The 21,670-nt window shown below is 34.0% G+C and overlaps 3 protein-coding genes across 4 annotated transcripts; 1 reads left to right on the forward strand and 2 right to left on the reverse strand.

Moving 5' to 3' along the window:
* The first annotated feature begins 4,592 nt into the window (after positions 1-4,592).
* LOC108806604 (60S ribosomal protein L10-1) lies at positions 4,593-5,987 on the forward strand. Its single transcript, XM_018578757.2, has 4 exons — positions 4,593-4,715; positions 4,968-5,469; positions 5,571-5,652; positions 5,746-5,987. Exons 1-4 carry the CDS (start codon positions 4,706-4,708, stop codon positions 5,812-5,814), a joined length of 663 nt encoding a protein of 220 aa, XP_018434259.1. The 5' UTR covers positions 4,593-4,705; the 3' UTR covers positions 5,815-5,987.
* Positions 5,988-6,612: 625 nt separating this feature from the next.
* LOC108805585 (F-box/kelch-repeat protein SKIP11) lies at positions 6,613-8,899 on the reverse strand. Its single transcript, XM_018577505.2, has one exon. It carries the CDS (start codon positions 8,241-8,243, stop codon positions 6,999-7,001), a length of 1,245 nt encoding a protein of 414 aa, XP_018433007.1. The 5' UTR covers positions 8,244-8,899; the 3' UTR covers positions 6,613-6,998.
* Positions 8,900-12,565: 3,666 nt separating this feature from the next.
* LOC130496222 (probable inactive beta-glucosidase 25) lies at positions 12,566-14,305 on the reverse strand. 2 transcript variants are annotated; one of them, XM_056988114.1, is made up of 7 exons: positions 14,178-14,305; positions 13,952-14,084; positions 13,685-13,743; positions 13,491-13,588; positions 13,266-13,368; positions 13,071-13,177; positions 12,566-12,988 (listed from the first exon to the last, which is right to left on the reverse strand). In XM_056988114.1, exons 4-7 carry the CDS (start codon positions 13,548-13,550, stop codon positions 12,980-12,982), a joined length of 279 nt encoding a protein of 92 aa, XP_056844094.1. In that variant the 5' UTR covers positions 13,551-13,588; positions 13,685-13,743; positions 13,952-14,084; positions 14,178-14,305; the 3' UTR covers positions 12,566-12,979. The 2 variants fall into 2 exon arrangements, with proteins under 2 accessions (XP_056844094.1, XP_056844093.1); XM_056988113.1 differs by having other exon boundaries at positions 12,569-12,976.
* Positions 14,306-21,670: the final 7,365 nt, after the last annotated feature.

Below are 21,670 nucleotides of genomic sequence, written 5' to 3' on the forward strand. Positions count from 1 at the left end.
CAACAATTCCGAGGAAATTTAGAGGACAGGCGTTCGTCGAAGAGGTCCTCGATATATATTAAGGAACCATTCCCTCGATATATACCGAGGATTATACCGAAGGAAAAGGCCTCCGAAAATTTTCGAGGAACTAAGTTCCTCGGAATATTCCGAGGGACCATTTCCTCGAAAATTTCGAGGAAGGTGGCCCTCGAAAATTTTCGAGGAACAGCTGTCCTCGGAATATTCCGAGGAACTGTTTTCCTCGAAAATTCTCGAGGAAGGTAGCCCTCGAAATTTTTCGAGGAAGATGTCCCTCGGAATATTCCGAGGACAGCTGTTCCTCGGAATATATTGAAAATAATTTTTTTTTTGAAAAAATTATTTTTGAAAAAAAAATATTTTTAAAATTTAAATTCGAAAATATAAAATTAAAATTTAAATTAAAAACATATTTTTTAAATTTCAAAGTCATACAAATCAAAATAAAACATTTCGAGTTTTTGAAACAAATTAAACTACGGGTCGTTCGGGTCTTGCATGGTCCGGAACTCCATGTTGGCGTTTGGGTTCATGCTCCTCATCATCGCCATCATTTGCTCATTCAGCTTCCTCTATGCCTCCCAGCCCGCCTCTTGACTCGCCACCATGGACTCCAACGCAGATATGCGAGCATCCTTGTCCCTCATCTGACTCAGAAGGACTTCTTGATCAACAAAGGACGACGTTGGTGCAGAAGCAGACGGAACCGAGTTGGACCGACGAGCCAAACCGAACAAACGGCCCTTCTTCTTTGGAACCACCTGAAAAAGAAAGTGTCAAATTTAAATAATATAAAAAATGAATTGAACTTTAAAAAAAGAACTTACCGCTTCAACGATTTGGTTGATCCGAACCCGAGGCAAGCCGGTCGATCCCGTCGAATCGTCATCCTCGGTTTGAAGCTGAGACACTTCCTGTTTCATCTGACTGTCGATGAGGGTGACCACATCCTCACAACACCATCATCAATCTCGCCGGTCTTCTTGTTGGTATACGCCGTCTTTATTAGGCGGAGATGATCAACCGGCTCCCCCTCATTTTCTTTCGCCTTGAAAAAAACATAAATTAAACAAACATTAGTAATTAAAAGAAATGCACAAAAAAAATATTAGAATCTTAAATAATATAATAAAAACCGACAAGCTTACCAAGCGATCCCCCAGACTGGCTAAAGATTGAGCACCCAAGTTATGGATGTACATGCCCTTCCCCTTACGGTCGCTCTTGCGGTTGGTGGAGTTGGTGGAAGAAGTTGCTCTCACTTCGTTCTTACTCCAATGCACACCCAACTCCTGCCAGACGACAGGGTCCATCCCCTTTGGAACCTTTAAAAAAAAATTGTTAAATAAATAAAAAAATATTTTAATAAATTAAAAAATTGTTTCATAAATAAAAACGAACCTTGTTTATTTCCCACTTCTTCTTCCACGAGTGCATCTGCTTCCCATAGTTGTCCATAACTTTATGGACGAAGTGGTAATAGATAAACAATGTCTCATCGGCATTCCAGTTGAATTCTTGCTGAAAATAAAACACAATTAGTAGAAAATTAATATTAAAGATTAAAAAAATAAGTAAAAAATAGAATACTTACCGCAAATTAATATTAAACCAATAAACTTTCCTTCCTTTCTGTCGATACAGTTACGCAAATTAGATGCGTAACCGTCTGGAAACTCCACATCGTTTGAAATCCAATCGAAGAACGCATTTTTTCCCTCTGCATCAAGTCGGTATATGGGAAAAGGAGCCCTACCATTTCCATCAACATGAAGTTCTGAACGATCACATATATCAACTAAATCCAGTCTTGACTTCAAATTATCCTTTGTTTTACCTTGAACGTTAAGGATCGTGTTCATGAGGTTGTCAAAAAAGTTCTTCTCAATATGCATGACATCTAAATTATGCCTTAGCAAATGATCCTCCCAGTATGGCAGATCCCAGAATATACTTTTTTTGTGCCAGTTATGTAGGTTTCCAACAGCATCTACCGGAAAACGCGCATGTCCACCGACGTCTGGCGTCCTTTCTGCACCAAAATCTCTTAGTTGTGTCTTCAAACCTTTCCCACTAATTTCTGCAGGTGGACTGTCAAACACCCTCTTGTTCTTCGTAAACAAATTCCTACTCCTACGATATGGATGATCAGGTGGTAGGAATCTCCTGTGACAGTCAAACCAACACGTTTTCCTTCCGTGTTTTAGTTGGAAAGCATCAGTGTTATCTTGACAATATGGACATGATAGCCTTCCATGCGTTGTCCATCCAGATAACATACCATATGCTGGAAAATCACTTATTGTCCACATTAGTACTGTCCGCATTTGAAAGTTTTCTTTACACGAAATATCGTATGTTTCAGCACCTTGAGCCCATAGTTGTTGCAACTCATATATTAGTGGCTGAAGAAACACATCAAGTGATCTCTTAGGATGCTCTGGTCCGGGAACGAGAATGGAGAGAAACAAAAACTCTCGTCGCAAGCACAAGTTTGGGGGTAAGTTGTATGGTGTAACAATGACTGGCCATAGAGAATATTGTCTTCCACTCTTCCCATACGGGCTGAAACCATCAGTACATAATTCAAGGTAGACATTTCTTCTCTCATACGCAAAGTCGGGATACTTTGATTGGAAATGTTTCCATGCTTTTGCATCTGAAGGATGTCTAATCTCACCATCTGTTGAGTGCTCCGCATGCCATCTCATTCGTTGCGCTGTGCGTTCCGAAAGATACAACCTCTGCAACCTTTCCGTCAAAGGCAAATACCACATCCTTTTATATGGCACTGGAACTCTTCCACTCGTATCTTTATAACGAGGCTTCCCACAAAATTTGCATGTAGTCCGCTGATCATCCGCCCTCCAATAAATCATGCAGTTATCGCTACATACATCTATTACCTGATAAGATAAACCAACCCCAGCTACGAGTTTTTGAACCTCGTAGTATGAACCTGGAGCTACATTATCCTCAGGTAGAATACCTTTAACAAAATTAGCTATCGCATCCACACAGTCTTCAGCCAAGTTATAATCTGTTTTAATGCCCATCAGTCTCATAGCAGATGATAAAGCTGAATGACCATCTCTGCAACCTTCGTTCAATGGTTGCTTTCCAGCATCCAACATTTCATAAAATCTCCTAGCTTCTGCATTGGGTAAATCTTCCCCTCTAAAATGATCATTTATCATCTGCTCAGTACCTACACCATAATCTACATCCGCTCTAATTGGTTCTTCTAATCTAACCGCCGGCTGAGGTTCGCTAGTACTACCAAATTCATAATCAGTTTCCCCATGATGATACCAAATTTTGTAACTTCGTGTAAACCCACTCAATAATAGATGAGTCCAAACATCCCACTCTTTAATAACTTTTCTATTTTTACAATTAGAGCAAGGACATCTTAACTTACCTGTTTCTGCTTCCGGTTGTTGGCGAGCTACTCTCATGAACTCGATTATACCTTGATTGTATTCTTCCGTAAGCAATCTCGTGTCCGGATCCAAATGAGGTCGATCCATCCAAGAACGAAAATAATTTGAAGAAGACATGTTTTTTTGGAAATTCGTGAGACTAGAAGAGAAGAAGAAAAGAAATGGAGTGAATGAAGAGGAAGAGGAGTGGCTGTATTTATAGATGAAATCCTCCCGGCATACTGAGGAGATTTCGAGGAAATTTCGAGGGAAACAGACATTTCCTCGAAATTTCCTCGAAATAGTTTAAATCCCCCAACGTCTCTCCCAACGGCTTTCTAACGGCTACAAGATGTCGTCGAAATATTAGAAATATCCGTCGGTTTTTTCCGACGACCCGGGTTTCCTCGGTATTCCCTCGAAAAATACCGAGGAAGTTGGTCTTCCTCGAAATTTCCTCAAAAAATAGTGAGGAAATTTCGAGGAAACCACATTTCTTGGTTTCCTCGGTATTTCCTCGATATTTTGTCAGAAATTTCCGAGGAATTCATTTTTTCTCGGTATTTCTGTTTTCTTGTAGTGTAAAGTCATACCGTTAATACCAAAATACACACACGGACAATACAAACAACTGTTAAAATTGACCTCTTGCGTCAATATTGCAGTGATCACGTGAATGAGTATTCTACCTAAGAGACCATGCATCGGCCAATTCATTTATACTATGAAAAGAATAGAAATAAGTTTTTGCTTTAATGTTTTTTTTATATAATAGAATATAATTTTAGAAATAATGTAAAAACTAAAAAGATGAACGAAAAAGAAAAAATATGGAAACCAGTTCAAAATTAAAATTGAGATCGTCAATCTAACAATTTTATAAAATGCTTTATAATATATATTAGAGTTATATAATTACCATATTTTTATGTATAGTCACCTAATTAATTATAAGAATTATTTTATACACCAACATTTTTAAATATTTATAGAGTGATGTAAAAGTGGAGGAATGCTTTTTAGGGTCAAATTTACCTATAGAAATACATTTCTTCAAAAATAAAAAAGCTTTGACCCTACGAAGTTATATGGGCCGTAACAAGTCCCTTTGATATTTTATAAATGGGCTTTCTTCAAAACCCAAATTAAGAACCATTTACTTAACCTAGAAAATATCAGGTCATATAAGTTAAAAAAAAAAAAGCCATTTTCCAAGTCTTCGTCGAGGAGCAGCAGCAGCCCTGTTGTCAGATTGAGACGCCATGGGAAGAAGTAAGTTTATCCATCTCACTCGTTTGTTCATGTTAACAGCTTTTGTCTTCTTTCAGTTTCGTTAAGTGTTTATCAAGCAAATGTCTCTGCAACTGACTGTTAACAGCTTTCTTCAGACACAAGTTTATCAGTTATGTCCTGTCGTAGATTAATTGATCTGAGCTGGTTAGTTAGGTCTTGTCGTAGATTCATAGTTTACTCTAATGCTTCCTCTAACAATGTAGCTAATATAAAATCTGAAAATTAATGTAGGACCGGCTAGGTGTTACCGTCAGATCAAGGGTAAGCCATACCCTAAATCTCGCTACTGCCGTGGTGTTCCTGACCCCAAAATCAGGATCTACGATGTCGGCATGAAGAGGAAGGGTGTCGACGAGTTCCCTTTCTGCGTCCACCTCGTCTCGTGGGAGAAGGAGAACGTCTCAAGCGAAGCACTCGAAGCTGCGCGTATCGCTTGCAACAAGTACATGGTTAAATCTGCTGGGAAAGATGCGTTCCATCTGAGGATTAGGGTTCACCCTTTCCATGTTTTGAGGATCAACAAGATGCTTTCGTGTGCTGGAGCTGATAGGCTTCAGACTGGTATGAGAGGTGCTTTTGGAAAAGCGTTGGGTACTTGTGCTCGTGTTGCGATTGGTCAGGTGCTTTTGTCTGTGAGGTGCAAGGATGCTCATGGTCACCATGCTCAAGAGGCTTTGAGGAGGGCTAAGTTTAAGTTCCCTGGTCGTCAAAAGATTATCGTCAGCAGGAAATGGTATAATAGAGATTGATCCTTGAGAATCAAGTTCTGTTTGCGGATAGACATCGAAACTGAACTCATCATCAAGTTTGTGTCTTTTTTTTTCTTTCTTTCAGGGGTTTTACTAAGTTTAACAGAGCAGACTTTACCAAGTTGAGGCAAGAGAAGCGTGTTGTCCCTGATGGTGTTAATGCTAAGGTATCTTAAATTTTGTTATAACACGTCGACTCTTTTGTTATTGTAACAGTCTTTTGTTGTTGAGTTTGACAATGTCTCGGTTCTCTTTGGCAGTTCCTTTCGTGTCATGGACCTTTGGCTAACCGTCAGCCGGGAAGTGCATTTTTGCCAGCCACCTATTGAAGTTTCAGGACTGTAGTCTACTCTTTCCTCTCCCGTGAAGAGTTGTATTGAGTCCGAATCATTTTACTTTCATCCTTGAAATTATTTTTAAGTTTTTTTAGTTTGGACACATTCAGTATTATGAATCTTTGTGAAATGATATTTTTGCTATTTCTATGTTGCTCCTTTTGCAAGTTTTGTCGTGTCTGCTATTTACTTCTCATTACTTAACTTTCGTTTTTCCTATCTTCAACACTAGTGAAATCAAATGATTTGAAAAATGAAATTGGTCAAATAAGCTGATGTTTATGTTTCATTACAGTAAAACTGCAAATCTCTAATGCTAAAATAGATGTTGATTCTTGGGGAGTTGTTATACGATTTATTGATTGATTTTTTTTCCCTGTAAATTTGCAATACTGAAACTTCTAGAGTGTATAAAACTTTTGGTAGCAATCACAGAGATAGGTGATTCTTTTGATATCACTAGACACTAGTACATCTTGTAGAAGTGCATGTATTTGTAATTAGTAAAGCTTATCTAGCTAATGTTAGGTGGATGTCATTTTTAAATATTTATGATCTAGTATCTCATGAATTATATTAGGCTGAGTGATCCAAAAGAAAAATAACAAAAGTCTAGACTACATGTCAAAAATCAGATTCAGCGTGCCATTTTCATGTGTAAAATCCATCTTTGTGTTTTCCAAAAAAAAATTGTTGCAATACATTAAGGTCCAAAAACTGTCAAAAGCAGAGAACCAATGTCTTTGTTTATAATTAGTTTAGTGTAGTACTTGCAAGCAAAAATATCAAAGGTAGATTGCAAGTTGCAACTGAGTCCTTGAGATTAAAAGCTCTTAGTCTTCTCTTTTCTGTGAAGAGAAACACAAAACATAAATACAATTTTTTTGGCAAAGAATGAATGATATATAAATATTTCCAAGACATAACAAAAACATTGTATTCAGAAACACAAATTCAACAACTTTTAACAGAACTGAAAGACTGAACTTTCTCCACCAACTTATTGTAAAACTTGTTTCTGTTCCTTCCCACCCCAAAGAACCTAACAATACCACCAAGACCATTGTACTGAAACTGAATTAAATTGTATAGCCAAAATAAATAAGAAAAGACTGCATGCATCTTTAGACCTCTCCCCAAGCAGCCAAGAATCTTGATTTTCAATTTGCAAAATTTTGTCAGCAACCCATCACTGCACAATTGTAAACAAAATTAGATGAATGTTTCCTATCAAGCAATGTCCACACAGGAGGGCTTCCATCACTAGAAGGTATCCAACAGTTCAGCTCAATGAACCCTCCACCTGAGCTCTTAGGTCCACCAATCACAATCAACCTCTCACCACAAGCTCTAAACGCTAACCCCCAACCATTAACCGAACCAGCTCTCTCAGGCAACCTCCCTAAAGTAAACCACTTCTTACTCCCTTTATCATACTTCCTCACCACCATACCAGCATGATCCGCCGCATACAGCTCATTGTTCACAACCGCAACAAGAGGTGGTGCTTCTGCTGATGCCGGCATCTCCCTGCTCCTTGGCGGCGACATCTCCGGTATCTCGGTCCATTTCTTGGTCGCTAAATCGTACTCCTCGCCGCCGCCGACCCCTCCAATCACATAGAACTTCCCATCCATGAACACACCAGAACACATCTTCCTCGGTTTGTTCATCTTAGGAAGCGTAGTCCACGTCTGAAGCTCAGAGTTATACATCTCCGCAACGTCACTGATCTTGCCAAAAGAGTCACAACCACCGGCGAAGATAGCAATCTCTCCTGAGCTCGCTGAGCCAAACAAACACCTCGGCGAGTTCATCTTCTCACTAGGAGACCAAGAGTTAGTCAAGAGGCTGTATCTATACACAACATGAGAGGAGCCATCATCTTTGCCTAGCACAAGCAAGTCGGTCCCCACGGCGAGCGATTCTTTATCCGTGCACATGAAGGTATCACCCGAATGCATCGTTGGAAGATTCATCCATCTTCTCTCGACAGGGTCGAAAGCAACCCATTCCAGGAGCTGGCAGGAGAAGTAGACCCAGTGTTCGACGATCCGGTTCTGTCTCCTGAGTCTGTAAATGGTTCCGGACTTAACCAGAGACCGGAAACTCCGGTTCAAGGAAGCGATCGAAGGGTAGTCAGACCGGGAGCAGCGGATCAGACAGCTGATTGAAATGTCTCTGCCGATGATGTCGTTGATGAGTGAGTCGCCGTCGGTTGAAACTCCCGTCAGTTTGAGAGATTTGCTTTGTCTGAGATCATCGTCTTCGAGCTCATCGTTATCTAAAGCTCTTTTGCCGTTTTTGAGGTTAGATGCAGAGGAATCTTCTTGTGGTGGTGGATACATGTGATCCCACTTGGATTCTGAGGGACGAGAAGTTGAGAAGACTCTTGATAACAGATGGGTCCGATCTCCAACCATCTTAGAGTTGTCTGATGCTAGATTAGCAGATTCAAATACAAATCCTTTATCACGACAATGAAACAGAGAGACGAATTCAATTGAAATAACAGAATCACCGATCCAACCGCCAAAAAAAAACAATTAAAAATTTAGATCTCTGGATTCCAAATTTTGAAACACAATTTCACTCAAAGATTGAAAACCCAGAAAAAATTAAACCGGAGGAATCGATGATCCCGATCTGAATATGAACTGCTCAACGGAGAAAGAGGAAGAAGAAAAGGAAAAAAATAAAAGGGAGAATCTTTAAAAAAGAACAAAGAGAAGAGGTTATGTAATAAACAGGAAGGTACTTACGGATTGGATTTAACGAAATTAAAAAAGGAAAAGATTTTAAATAAATTTGTCGTTGTGATTCTGTTGTTTCTTCGAAACTCTCTGCGAATCAGAGTGAAGCGTATGGAGTCTCAAAGTTAAAGGTCGAACTCAAACTCTCTCTATTACTCTGTTTAACGTTTCTCTTTTTTCTCTCTCACTCTTTGTTCTTTGTACTTTGTTTTGTCTAAATTGTATTAATTAATGAAGTTACTTTTTTAAATATTTCTTTGAAGCTCTCTTTCTCTTTCTGCGTTACGTTAGAGAGACTTCAAATATTTTAGATGAGTTCTTCCTCTTTTTTTTTTTGTTTTCCACACTAGTGGTTAACGTGTATTTAAATCAAGAAACTAAAACCGTTTCTAGTTTTGTTTTCTAGTGTTCAGTGTAAAATGTTCTACAAGTTTCAGTACTTTACCTGTAATAAAATCATCTGGTCAAAGGAAGTTAACTTGCTTTGTAATGAAAAGTTATCAAAACTATGTACGTACGTGTACGTCATCCACATAAATACACTTTTCTATAGTATGTTCGTCACGTTCGCATCTCCTTGTTCATTTTCTTTACCAAAAAAGAAGATAATCCAATTTTTTTATGTATTTCAAAAAAAAATTCAATGTTATATCTTTAATAACCTCATCATCAGAGGAAATTATTGCATCTGTCATCTCATCACGGTTGATTAATTTATATATAAGGTATATTTTCAATTTTTCACAATCAATGTTCTCTAAACAATGTTCTTGTGATAAGTGTGATGCGCGATTTAGTCCCTGCTAGCTAAAGAAGTCAATTTGAGTTCCATCCCAAGTCGAACCCAAGATAGAAGCAAGGTTAGAATATATCTATCGGCGATTTAATGAAAGCAGACGCATGATTTACGAATTTATAAACTGGATGCATTGCAGGAGATTACCACCCGTGTAACAAACACAAACGATCACCGTCTTTCTTCTCTTAACCTAAAAGGCTAAAACAGAGAGAGCGATCACCAGTATTGTAGACCAAGCAAAACTTCTGAAAACACTCATATAGTAAATTATCAGGTTCTGATCCTGAAAGAGATATACTTGGAGATTGAACGAGAACTCTAAAAGTCTTGTATGTATTTTTATTTTATTTTTTTGCCTATCGTTCTTGAGTCAATCTTGATCGAATGTGTTATGGAGTCCCGAACTTACACACGAGAGAAACAGAGTTAAACAAACGAGAACAAGTAACAAAGTGATTGTATTCTTCTAGAATTTTCTTCCAAACAATTCCAAAAGAAAAATCATTTTAACTATCGGTTTCATTTGAAAATCTTGTCTATGGAATATAGTAGTGGCTTGTGAATTGGAAAACAAAATTAAAGACTATTATTCGCATTTCCCACACAAATATTATTTAGGAATATAATGCTTCTTTTTCACCGAATATAATACTCCTTTTTATGTCTTTCGAATATAACTTCCATAAAACAACTGTACGGGAGAGAGCATGTATGTGTGTTTTATCAGAATAGCTGAACAGAGAGATGAGGATTACGAGAAAGCTGTCGACAAAGTGAATCTAGGTTAACGGAGCACGTGCCGACGCACGTGGGAGTATATTTTTGCGCATAAACCATGAAATTAGTGTCTTTACTTAATTTAATACTATGTGTTTTCTTTAGTTTATTTATTACAAGTATCACCGAGATTTACTGCATCACTTAACTTTAGTTATGTGGTGGGCGCCGGCCGTTGACCCCAAAAACAACTTATGTGGTGGGCTCTTTATTCGTCAAGAAAATATTAAGTCGTCCGTTTTCTTTTTTCTTTGTAAATTAAGTCGTCCGTTTTCTTTGACATGTGTTTTTATCATATTCTACACGTCTTATCTTTATCGTTAACGTTGATCAAAAAAAAAAAAAAAAATCTTTATCGTTAACAATGGATTTTTCCACATAATAGATAGAAACGTAGATTAACCTCTAATTATTGAAAACGTTTCTAGTATTATAATGAAAATTAATCACGTTAACAATCGCAACAACTTCGCGGATTGACAGTGGACTATTCTCCATGATCTTGGTGAATCAACAACATTTTACAATTGGACTGAGGAGTTTAAAAATGGGCTATATGTCAACCATTTTATAACCTTCGTTTTATAACGAATATAGTAGTAAATGAAAAGCCATATTAAAATATTAATAAAAAAATGTCGGTAAATGTTCCATTTTGTCATACTCCTAAAGGTCATATGGGTGCTTATCTTACATGTTGAAGTACTGCATAAATCGTAGCTTGACTCGCGCCGAAAGATTATAGCGTGCAACTAAAGGATTACTGAGTATATAATTTATTTTGCCAGCTTGAATCCACTCATTAACTGCCATCCGTGAGAGCCATCTAAATCGTTATTTGGACGGTAGCAAAAGTGCTTTTACCTTCTCAGTTTTAATATATAAAATATAAATTGTTTTACAATTTTTCTTATTTCACTTGTTTTAAAAATTCATTGCAAGAAGTTAACTAATTAAAAAATATATAATAAAAATTTCAAAATATAAATACTCTTTATAATTAGTATCTATCTTATTAAAACAGAAACATTACAACTTCTTTTAGGTGGATTTTGAAGTTGGACCTTATGTAATTAATGCTATATTAATCTACTTATTATTAGACAAGCCTTTTTATAAATAACTAGGGGCGGAGCCCCGCGCAAGCGCGGGGTCGTTGAAAATGATTCATGTAATTCTCTAACCATTGGTGAGAGAGCCTGAGATCTTTAGAAAGAAACAGTTCCTTAGACGTCAAGTTAAAAAGCTTGCATGAAATGCTGACTTTTGAAACAATTACGCCGTGTGTATATGTTGCTGCGATGGATTCCTTAATGGGAAGATAAGTTAGGTTGTTTTAGTTTTTAGTACATGGTGTATGAATTATTGGTCTTTCTTATAATTGATTAGATGATGATGTAAGAGTCTCCTTTTTTGTAATTTATAGTTTAATTGTAAGGTCGTTTATGTTCCAACTTTATGTGTTTTTTATTTAGGACTTTCCTGATTTTCAATTTGGCAGACTAATTGAAAGTGTATAATCACTTTGTTTATAAATGATGTTGAACTCAATAAAATGGTCAGGTGAAGGTATATAATATCTAAATGTTCGTAAATGCATGTAAAGAGGTCAAACGTCTAGGCATCGTAAATCTCAATTTTGGATTGTAGTTGGGTTATGCTTCATTGTGTTGCGGGGTCGAGGACGTAGGTGTTGCTTTATATAACTTTGTCCTGGTCCTTGATCTGCTAAGATTAGTATTTTAATAGGGTTGAGGTAGAGTGATCAATTGTGGTTATTGAATATGTTTCAAGTATGTATGTTTTTGTTGTTGTAGCAGCGTACTATAGTGAGTGCCTTAATGGGGTGTATTTGATGTTGAGTTTTCAAATAATGATCAATATCCCAAATTTGGTTGTTATTTGTTTTTTTTATCGTGGTAACTTTTATTCTTCAGTAACTTGTTTTTGATAACACACATTTTGGAAAAAGTTTTTAAGAAGTGGAATACAAATCTCATTCGGGAGTTGTAGTGATTTTCAGGTCTTAACAGGTTTAAAATGTACTAAAATATTTTCCCACGAAATACTAACTTTTGGGTCGTAAAGATTTTGGGCTTTTAAGCTCAATTCATAAGAGTCTGTATATATTTTGTGTGTGTTTGATTGGTCTTCGTACCACTTACCAAAGTTTTGATTTAAATACAATACTAACTACTCTTTACGGTTTCGCAAATGCTTCCTGCCTCGCAACTGACCCCATATTATTTGTTCCCAAAAAACGTCTGGATTTGATTTGCCTTTGTTGGCCACTGTGAGTGATAGTTTATACCATTTGAGAATTGTAAACATGTTATCTCTTGAAGTCTGTTATTCACCAACTTAAGCTCAAATCAGCAGAGGAACAAAAGCCATAGTATATTAAAGACCATATCAATTACATGGATGACAATGTCAAGATATAGAAAATCATGAAATTGATTTAGATTAAACATATGGTTAAAACTAATGTTTTATTCTTAACCCTCAACCAAAAGAACGACTAAACACAAATAACATAGGGTTTGGAAATACGAAATGGACGACACAGTTATCCACTCAAATTTTAAACATTAAAAATGCTGGTGGGTCTTCATAATGTGTAGCAGACCCATCATCATCAATTGTTCAAGTACAATCCTCCACAGAGCTTACGTCTGCCACAGTTGGACCTTCTAGCGGTGGTGCAGTCAGTGTCCAGAATCGCATCGGTTGTTGTTCAATGGAACACCATTCTGGACGACATTAGAGAGCTTCTCGTAACACTCTGAGCGTCGAACATGTCATCCCCCGGATAGTCATTACCTCCCTGCTACCATAGCTACATTGATGTTATTGATGAATATAATTAAAATTGACCATGCGAACAGAGTCTTGATGGAAACTATGGAAGAAAAACTCACCAGACTGCTCCATGTAATGCCATGAGATGTCTCATGGTAATACTTCCTGTTACTGTCGCTGAGCGCATCCGGCAGTACATCTTTCTCTCCAAGTGTCTCCTTGTACCCTGCAAATGCAATGAGTTTCACCACTCAGATCAATCTAAGGTAACAGATTCCAAGTTCAAAACAGAGAGAAAATAGCCAATGGTTTACCATTCTCAGTGACCATGATCTCTCGGTACTTATTGTTCTCTTTGATGTATTTCAAAACTTTTCTTAATCCATCAGCACACACTGGATATTTGGCAGTAGCCGGCTGAAACATAATCAGATACATGAGAATTAGTCTCCAGAAAAAGCTCTAAAGCGAGTAAAACAAAGAGAAATAATCTCTCCAGCTCACAGGCTCATACTGAGAGAACGTTGCAACAATATTACCTTATCGTCTATCGGTTCAGTTGATATTTCAGATGGATCTCTTCTTGATCTTTGTTTCATTTCTTCTTTGTTTTTTTTTCTTCATTGTTCTCCATTGACTGGCACCGAAAATAGCACACTGTTAGTCACAACTTATGCAGTTTGAACATAACGAAAGAACACAATACAAGCATATTGATTAGAAAGGGAGTTACATGGAGCTAGTGGACTCGAAGCTAGAGGTTCGAGTGACAGTGTCCTTCCTTTTCTAACCCTGCAAAGCGAGAAGAAGATCATTTTAAATGACATGATAAGTAGACCCTAACTCAATACATTTACAAAGATAATAACAATTCAGCAACAAATCAAGAGAGAAGCGTGCAATCACGTAACAATTCATCGATCAAGAAAAAACTCTAATTTGGTAATAATTGAAACCAACATTCAATCTCAGATTCCAGTGATTCAGAGAAAAAACAAACCTGGATGAGATTTGCATCGCCCGGAAAATCTGGAACGTTTTCCATGGTGGAGTGATGGAGAGAAACGACAATAAGCGGATAAGGAGACTTCTTCCTCTCAAGGATAGAAGTACTGATATCCTTCTTCGACTTCCTGTAACAAAACCCCATGAGTCAAAACCAGCTTATCAGTGGAGAGATCAACTATAAGCCCTAATCTTGATAAGAAACTTCGAAACTTTGTTACCAGTTGAAAGATTTAGGTTGGTTTGACATGGTGATTGCCGAAATTAACCAGAGAGAGAGAGAGAGAGACAAAAAAGATTAACGGACAGTGGTTCTGAGGAAAAGGCGAAGATGAAGTAGGGAAGAAAAAAACAACTAATAAAGCCCTAATAGTTTAATAATCAAACCGAACATAGAAAACCCAAATCAGACCAAACCAAACGCGAAATCTTTTGGACCAAATGCGGAAATTACGCGGGACCCACAGGCATTAAAAAACATCCGACGTGGACACTCTCTAAAGAGAGAAAAGTCCCTCATTATATATATGATTAATATCAAACATTACCATAGTTTTTCACTTCTTACCTTATTATTATATCCACTACGCATGTTTCCTTATATTACATATATTTTACTATAATTTAGATACATCCACTAGCATATTATACTATAAGATAGATTATTAATAATACATCTACTAACATATAATATTATACGACAAATTACTAATAATACAATATATTATTTGTATTCATTAACTTGCATCTATCAATATTAGCAATACTATGAAGACGACTAACTCTATACTTTTAACCTATAAACCATGATATACTAATTTATAACAAAAATGATATTACTGTTACAAATTAGTTTTTATAAAAAATATTTATAGTAGCAATTTGTTATATAAGAAAAATTTAATCAAGACCCAAATCTTTTTTTTCCTGTTCAGAAAAAAAGAAACCTACGAATATATACCATTAAATTAGCCAAAAATCTTCCGAATAAATAGTAACTCTCACCAATCCAAAAAAATGAATTAAAAATATAACAAAAGATATTATGTTTGAAATTTAGCTCACTGGATCGGTATAAATGTGTTCATTTCAGGTATGGGTTTTTCGAGTTCTCAACATTTGGATCTAAGTAGGTATTTGTTTTTTTTTTGTCCGGGTCGATTTTTTTGGTTCCGGATCATTCTAACTTTTTATATTATAAATCTTAAATAATATACAAATGTATATAAAATATGTGAATCAAAAGATAAACCCGCGTAGACGCACGGGTCATGATCTAGTTTTTAATTAAATGCTAAAATAAAAATGGCTACCTTTAATATTTGTATATTATATGATTAATTTATAAAGATATTCATATAATATACAATTTTCATCTTAATTACGACTAATTAGTCATAAAATTATTCATATAATATAATATTGTATGACTAATTTAATCGAACCATTTTTTTATCTTAGTTACGGTTTAAGCGTTTGTTTGTTTATTTTATTAAAGATAAGAGTTGAAATGGATGATAATATGGCTGACCAGATATATAAAAAGAGAGTTTTGGTTGTTATCAATAAGGTATTTATTTCCCAAAGCTCATGAAAACCCTTTAAAAAGAGTCATGTGCTTTAATGAAAAAAAATTAGATAGATTCGTTGAGGTCGACGGAGCATTAGATATCTAAGGTCTATATTTTATGTACCCGCATTGCTACTTTATACATAGAATAAAACTTATGCTTGTGACATTTAAGGTATTTTATAATAATTTCTGAATAAAAACTGCTGTAATTTTTATGAACTTATTTTCTGTTGAAATTTCAAAGTTTTACCAAATTTGGGAGTCAACAGTCAATAACTATGAACTAAACGATATATCTATGACTATAGTCGAAGAAGATTTGTATGATATCGAATGAATCGTATCTAACTATCTATCTTCATATAGCTTTTTGTCCTCTTTCCGTTTTTAATGAATACTGGTTGGAAAAGGTAATTTTGCTTTTAATTTTCTTGCAAAATGATCGAATAGGACCAATAGGTGACTGTATTTTTGGTGGTGACTTGTGTCTGAAAGTGAAGTCATAAGAGCTGTCCACGTGATCTGTCTGTTTGTGTGTTCACATTCCTTTTCCTTCCACATTGATCTCTTTCTTTAATTTACGAGTCTCAGTCGTCAGAAAGAATATTATCTTAATCGGTGATTACATTTCTAAATTATATATGTGAAAGTTCCAAATTCTGAGTAGTATGTTACATACATTAGGGTATAAACACAACATTGCTAAAGAGAGTTACCACCATCACTTTGAATAACTATTTTACATTTTTCAGAAAATAAATAAAATAACTATTTTACATCTCATTTGAATATCGCATTAGTCGTTGAGCCGTCATCGGCTGCGTGACAGCACGCTGCATCTGCAATCACATTAGAAGAAATAGACAAAACTGCCAGCAATATATTGGGTTAACAAAGTTTTTTGGGTGTAAATTTGGTTAACGAAATTATCTTTACACACGATTGTCGCGAAGTGGTAGTGGACGAACCTGGAATGCAAACACATTTATCTTCCTATTATGCGAAACTAAATCACATCGTTTTATTCACCTAACATAGATATATGTATATGCTTTAAGATTCATTTGAATACTCTAAAGAATAAGTATATCTGTGAGTTTATAATTCTCCTGGATTTAACTAGGTTAAAAAAAAATTAAAAAAAAAAAGGTTATCTTTACACATTAAAAAAAAAATATTCTCTTAATGAATAAACTAATTATCCAGCTAAAAGTATTAGAAACAAAAAAAAGTATTAGAGTTGTTTTGAATGATCGTCTTTATAAGATAAAGTCGCGGCTCCTAGTAGCTTTTTGAAAGAAAAAAAAGAACTAAGAATTACATATGAAAAGAACTTTATAGATATATAGTAAAATAAAACTAATATCAATCATGCTTGTGGAAAGATGGAAGATATCAACTCCAAATGGAATTCTCTGAATCGAGATCGACTAAAATGGAGTCCGACAAAGACTAAAGAAAATTATGATTTAAGAAGATTAGGTAAGATTGACAAAAGACGTTGTCTATCCCCAAATTGACGTCAACTCAATATCAAAATCATTCTTTGATCCTCACTGTGAAACTGAAATCCGAACTAAAACTAAGCAAGATAATAGATATATATACGTTTATACATAGACCATATTTAACCTTTTTTTTTTTTAAACCTTTTTGTTTTCTATTCTTAACCATATATGGTAAAGTCGTAAATATAATGGTTTTGTTGGACCCATACTCGACCTTTTTTTTTGTTTGAGTGAAAATACTCGACTATTTCCTGCATAATTTTTACCATTTAAAGAGTATTTTAATATATAATATCAGGGGCGTAGATAAAACTCTAGTAAATATAATTATAAATTTTAACTTTAACAGGGACATTACTATAAACTTTGATAAAATTACATTAATTTAAAAAACTTTATGGTGGACAAATGCCCCTCTCAAACTCAACGTACGCTTCGCCACTGTATACTATATCTGGCCTTATTAATGTTATTTAATTTACTCGTAAGATTGGGAAGCTCCATATACTGTACTTGAATTGAACTTCTAACGCCATAGCATATAACCTTTTATTTTTTGCTACAATATAATTGTTTTACAGTTTTGAGTTTTTTTTGTTGCAAGTTTTGAGTTAATCGATATATCTTATATATTAAAATAGAAGTTACAATCTCAATTCAGGTGTGATATTTTAAGTTGGATATATTCCTAGAAAATCATGTTATATTTATTTTAAGTTATTATTATAATTTATTATCACACCCTATATATTTATAACTTTAATTATTAGAGACAAATGTCCCACATTGGATATTGAAAGAGATCCTTAGCAATATATAAAATAGATGGATCACTCCACTTATTATAATTTATTATCACACCCTATATATTTATAACTTTAATTATTAGAGACAAATGTCTCACATCGGATATTGAAAGAGATCCTTAGCAATATATAAAATAGATGGATCACTCCACTTATCACCAATTGATTTTAAGTGAGAAGTGCATCTAGCTTAACATGGTATCAGAATCCGATCCACACAATCCAACCCGATACACATCGATTTGACCCAAAAGTTGGCCCATCGATCTTTACCCGAACATTCCAGATTAACATTCAAAGAGCCATCATCTCGAAGGGTCGTATTAGGAAAAAATATCTCACATCGGATATTGAAAGGGATCCTTAGTAATATTACAATAAGATAGATGGATCACTCCATTTATCACCAATTGGTTTTAAGTGTGAACAACAGCAAATCTAAAAAAAACATTTTGTGGGGACAAAAAAAATAAAAAAGAAATAAAGGGGGCTCAGGAGGGAATTTGAACCTAGGTCTAGAGGGGGCAAGAAAAAGATTTGAACCAACTATGCTACGGAAACAATGTTTAATCATTTGCAAATTTATTTATTTTTACATTTTTGTGGGGGCAGCTGCCTCCTCTCTAAACTACATAGGTTCGCCACTGAGTGTAAACCCATCTATCTTAAAATTAACGACACCTAAGCCTACCAAATCTGTTGAAAGAATCTAACAAGATCTTACCAAAAAGTTTAAATATTTATTTTTTAAGTAATACATTAACTAATTTCGAGATTATCATTATAATGGTATTATAAATTAATGTTAATTAAAATAAAATTATATGCTATATTTTACAAACTTTATTATAGTCTACATTGTATTAAATTAGATATGCTATATGGAATAAATATTAAAAAAAAATATATATATTTACTAATATATATATATATTAGTAAAGTAATCTAATTTATTTTTTAAAATTTTCTTTCATTTAAATAAATAAATATCATCCACTGTTAAAATGAGCTAATTTGTAAATCATGTAATATTTTTCTAAAGAAAAAAATTATCAACATATATTTTTGTAACTCACATAAATATATTTTCTAATAATTATATATCATTATTTTATTTATTTTGAATCTCCCAGAAATATGTTACAAAAAAAAAAATTATTTACACAATATAAATTTAATAACTAACCTTTAATTTATGTGTTATTTAAGATATTCTATTAGAAAATTCTGAAATGTTAATATTCATTAAAAATATGAATAACAAATAATTAACAACTTTGTTGTTTATTTACAATTATAACAATATTTTTTTTTTGAAAAATACAAAAATTAGCAAAATTTTAAATATTGTTATTATAAATTAATGCATTAATTTAGTAACAAAATATGTAAAAGTCATATAATCTTCAAACTTAAAAATAGTTATGTAATTTTCCAAATCTGTTGACTAAATATACAATTTTAAAAATAAATATTCCAATCACATAATTATATATTCCAAATTTTACAAAAGATAAAATGATAGGTTTTAAAGTATAACTTTTTGAAATACAACAGGAAACAAATATTCTCAAAAAATTTAATAGTTAATATTTTGAAATCTTATCTAGTAAAAAAATAGAGAACTTAATACCATAACATCAAAAAACATCAATATCGATAAAAAAATTAAAACAAATATCGTATAACAATTCATTATATATTAATAGTGTCAAATAATAAAATTATAACAATAAGATTATAGAGCTAAACAGTATAAAATACTAAAATATAATTTATATATTGAAAATATTTAGTTATACATTTATAAAAAAAACTGCGCGGTTGCGTGGATCAAGATCTAGTATATATATATAATATGTTGGTACCAACCACCGAGTTGTAAGTTAGAGTTGGTTACCCAGTTTTTAGTTGTATATTATTAGTTTATTTCTAATATATATTGTTATTTTCTGAAATAAAGTTACTCTATAATAAACAATATATATATATATATATATATATATATATTAAAATAGTATTTTCAAAATTATATATAAAGCGAAAAAATGTTATTTTTCTCTTAAACATAGAAGAAAATTAAAATTTATATTTTAGAAAAAACAGAGATGTGTTGTAGTAGATTTGATTGTAAATACGGGTAAATATTTAGATGGATTGGAGATATTCAATTTTGAATACTTTTTGGGGCCAAGTCTCGAATTATTCATCATTTTTAAGCCATACCATTCCAAAATTTCAAATATTTCTTCAACCATGCATTTTATAAAAGCTAACTATTTCCATGAACAAAATCAGTTAACAATATATATGGGTTCAAATCTAATTATTTTATACACCACTGTAGTCACATATTATATAGATCGACATGTTTACAACTTTACATGATGTGAAAAATGAAAAAGATAGTTTAAGAAAATAATGAAAAGACATATTTCTTAATTACGATGGTTTTATTTTGGTTTTTCGTGGAAGTACATAGCCACATGATCAGAAGAAGGGGGCGTCTCTAAGATGTTGGAGGCCATTAAAAATTTTAGTAAGGTTTCAACAAACAAAAATTTCTTTTACAAATTCAGGGGCCTTTTTTAATGTAACTTTTTTTTAAATGGAATTCCTAAGCCAATGTTTCATTTCGTTATGCTCAGGGCTGCGTGATCAGAAGCTACAACCGCTCACCATAAACAGACCGGTTCACCCGGAGAACGGCTTATATATAAATAGTTGTTAAATGAATCTAATTTTAACTAGTTAAGGATGAGACATACAGGTGGGATGTGGCTATGGGAGAGAAGTACGAATAGACAACGAGAGATGGAGAAAGAGAGACGTATCTCATGATTTTGTCAAGGGTTCATATGCAAGAACAGTAACTAGTTCTTTCAGAACATTGATTAATGTTCTTTGCATTTTCTTACGAGTACATCAGACAACTGTTAGGCGTACGTCCTTTTCTTATTTTCTTTTTTTTTGACTGAACCATTGTATTTCTCTCGTACATGAATAACTTAGAATTATTTTTATGCTATACATGTCAATAATACATCTGTAAGAAAGAAAAAAAGTATCACGGAGAAAAACTTTTACCTGTCTGGACGGTTGGAAAGATAACATCCAAGTTATCCAACATTTACACGTTTAGACGTTTGTTTATTAAAGGATGTTTACAGTAGAAGCCTACTATGTAACGGCCCAAAGATCCTTTTTGTTGGTGAAGTCCAGGATTACTCCAAAATCCCAACGCCAAAGGGGCACACAACGTCAAAACCACACTTTATTGATAGACTCAGATAGTACGAGTTCCTATCACGATCCGGATTCATATTGGAATTTGCAATATATAGTGAACAACGAACAAGAAAGGTCTACTGAAAATCGTTTAATGACTCAGAAAATTCAAGACTACCACAAGTTACTAATTAACTAAATAATAAAAGCTTTAAAAAAATATATAATAATAATGAAACTATTACAAGGCTTTCATCACTAAATTACTAAGAATTTTGCAGCTTTGTTTCCAGAAGACAATGACATACGACAATTTCTCAGAAAATTCAAGACTACCACAAGTTTGTAATTAACTAAATTTTGAATGATTTAATGGCATTTAAGCGACTATTCGCAATCGCACGACTATGTGGTATTAGTGATTTAGAAAAAATAAAATATATGTAGTATATAGAACAAATTTATCAACATGTGGACGACGACCAACAATTTTTATTTACATATTGTTATAGTGACGTGTTAAGTTTACAAAAAAAATATTCAGTGACGTGAATCCACTTTATTACTTGGATTATATTTTAGTTTTGTTGTTTGGCTTC

Source organism: Raphanus sativus, chromosome 6 (genome assembly GCF_000801105.2).
Source record: "Raphanus sativus cultivar WK10039 chromosome 6, ASM80110v3, whole genome shotgun sequence".
NCBI classification, from domain to species: Eukaryota; Viridiplantae; Streptophyta; class Magnoliopsida; order Brassicales; family Brassicaceae; genus Raphanus; species Raphanus sativus.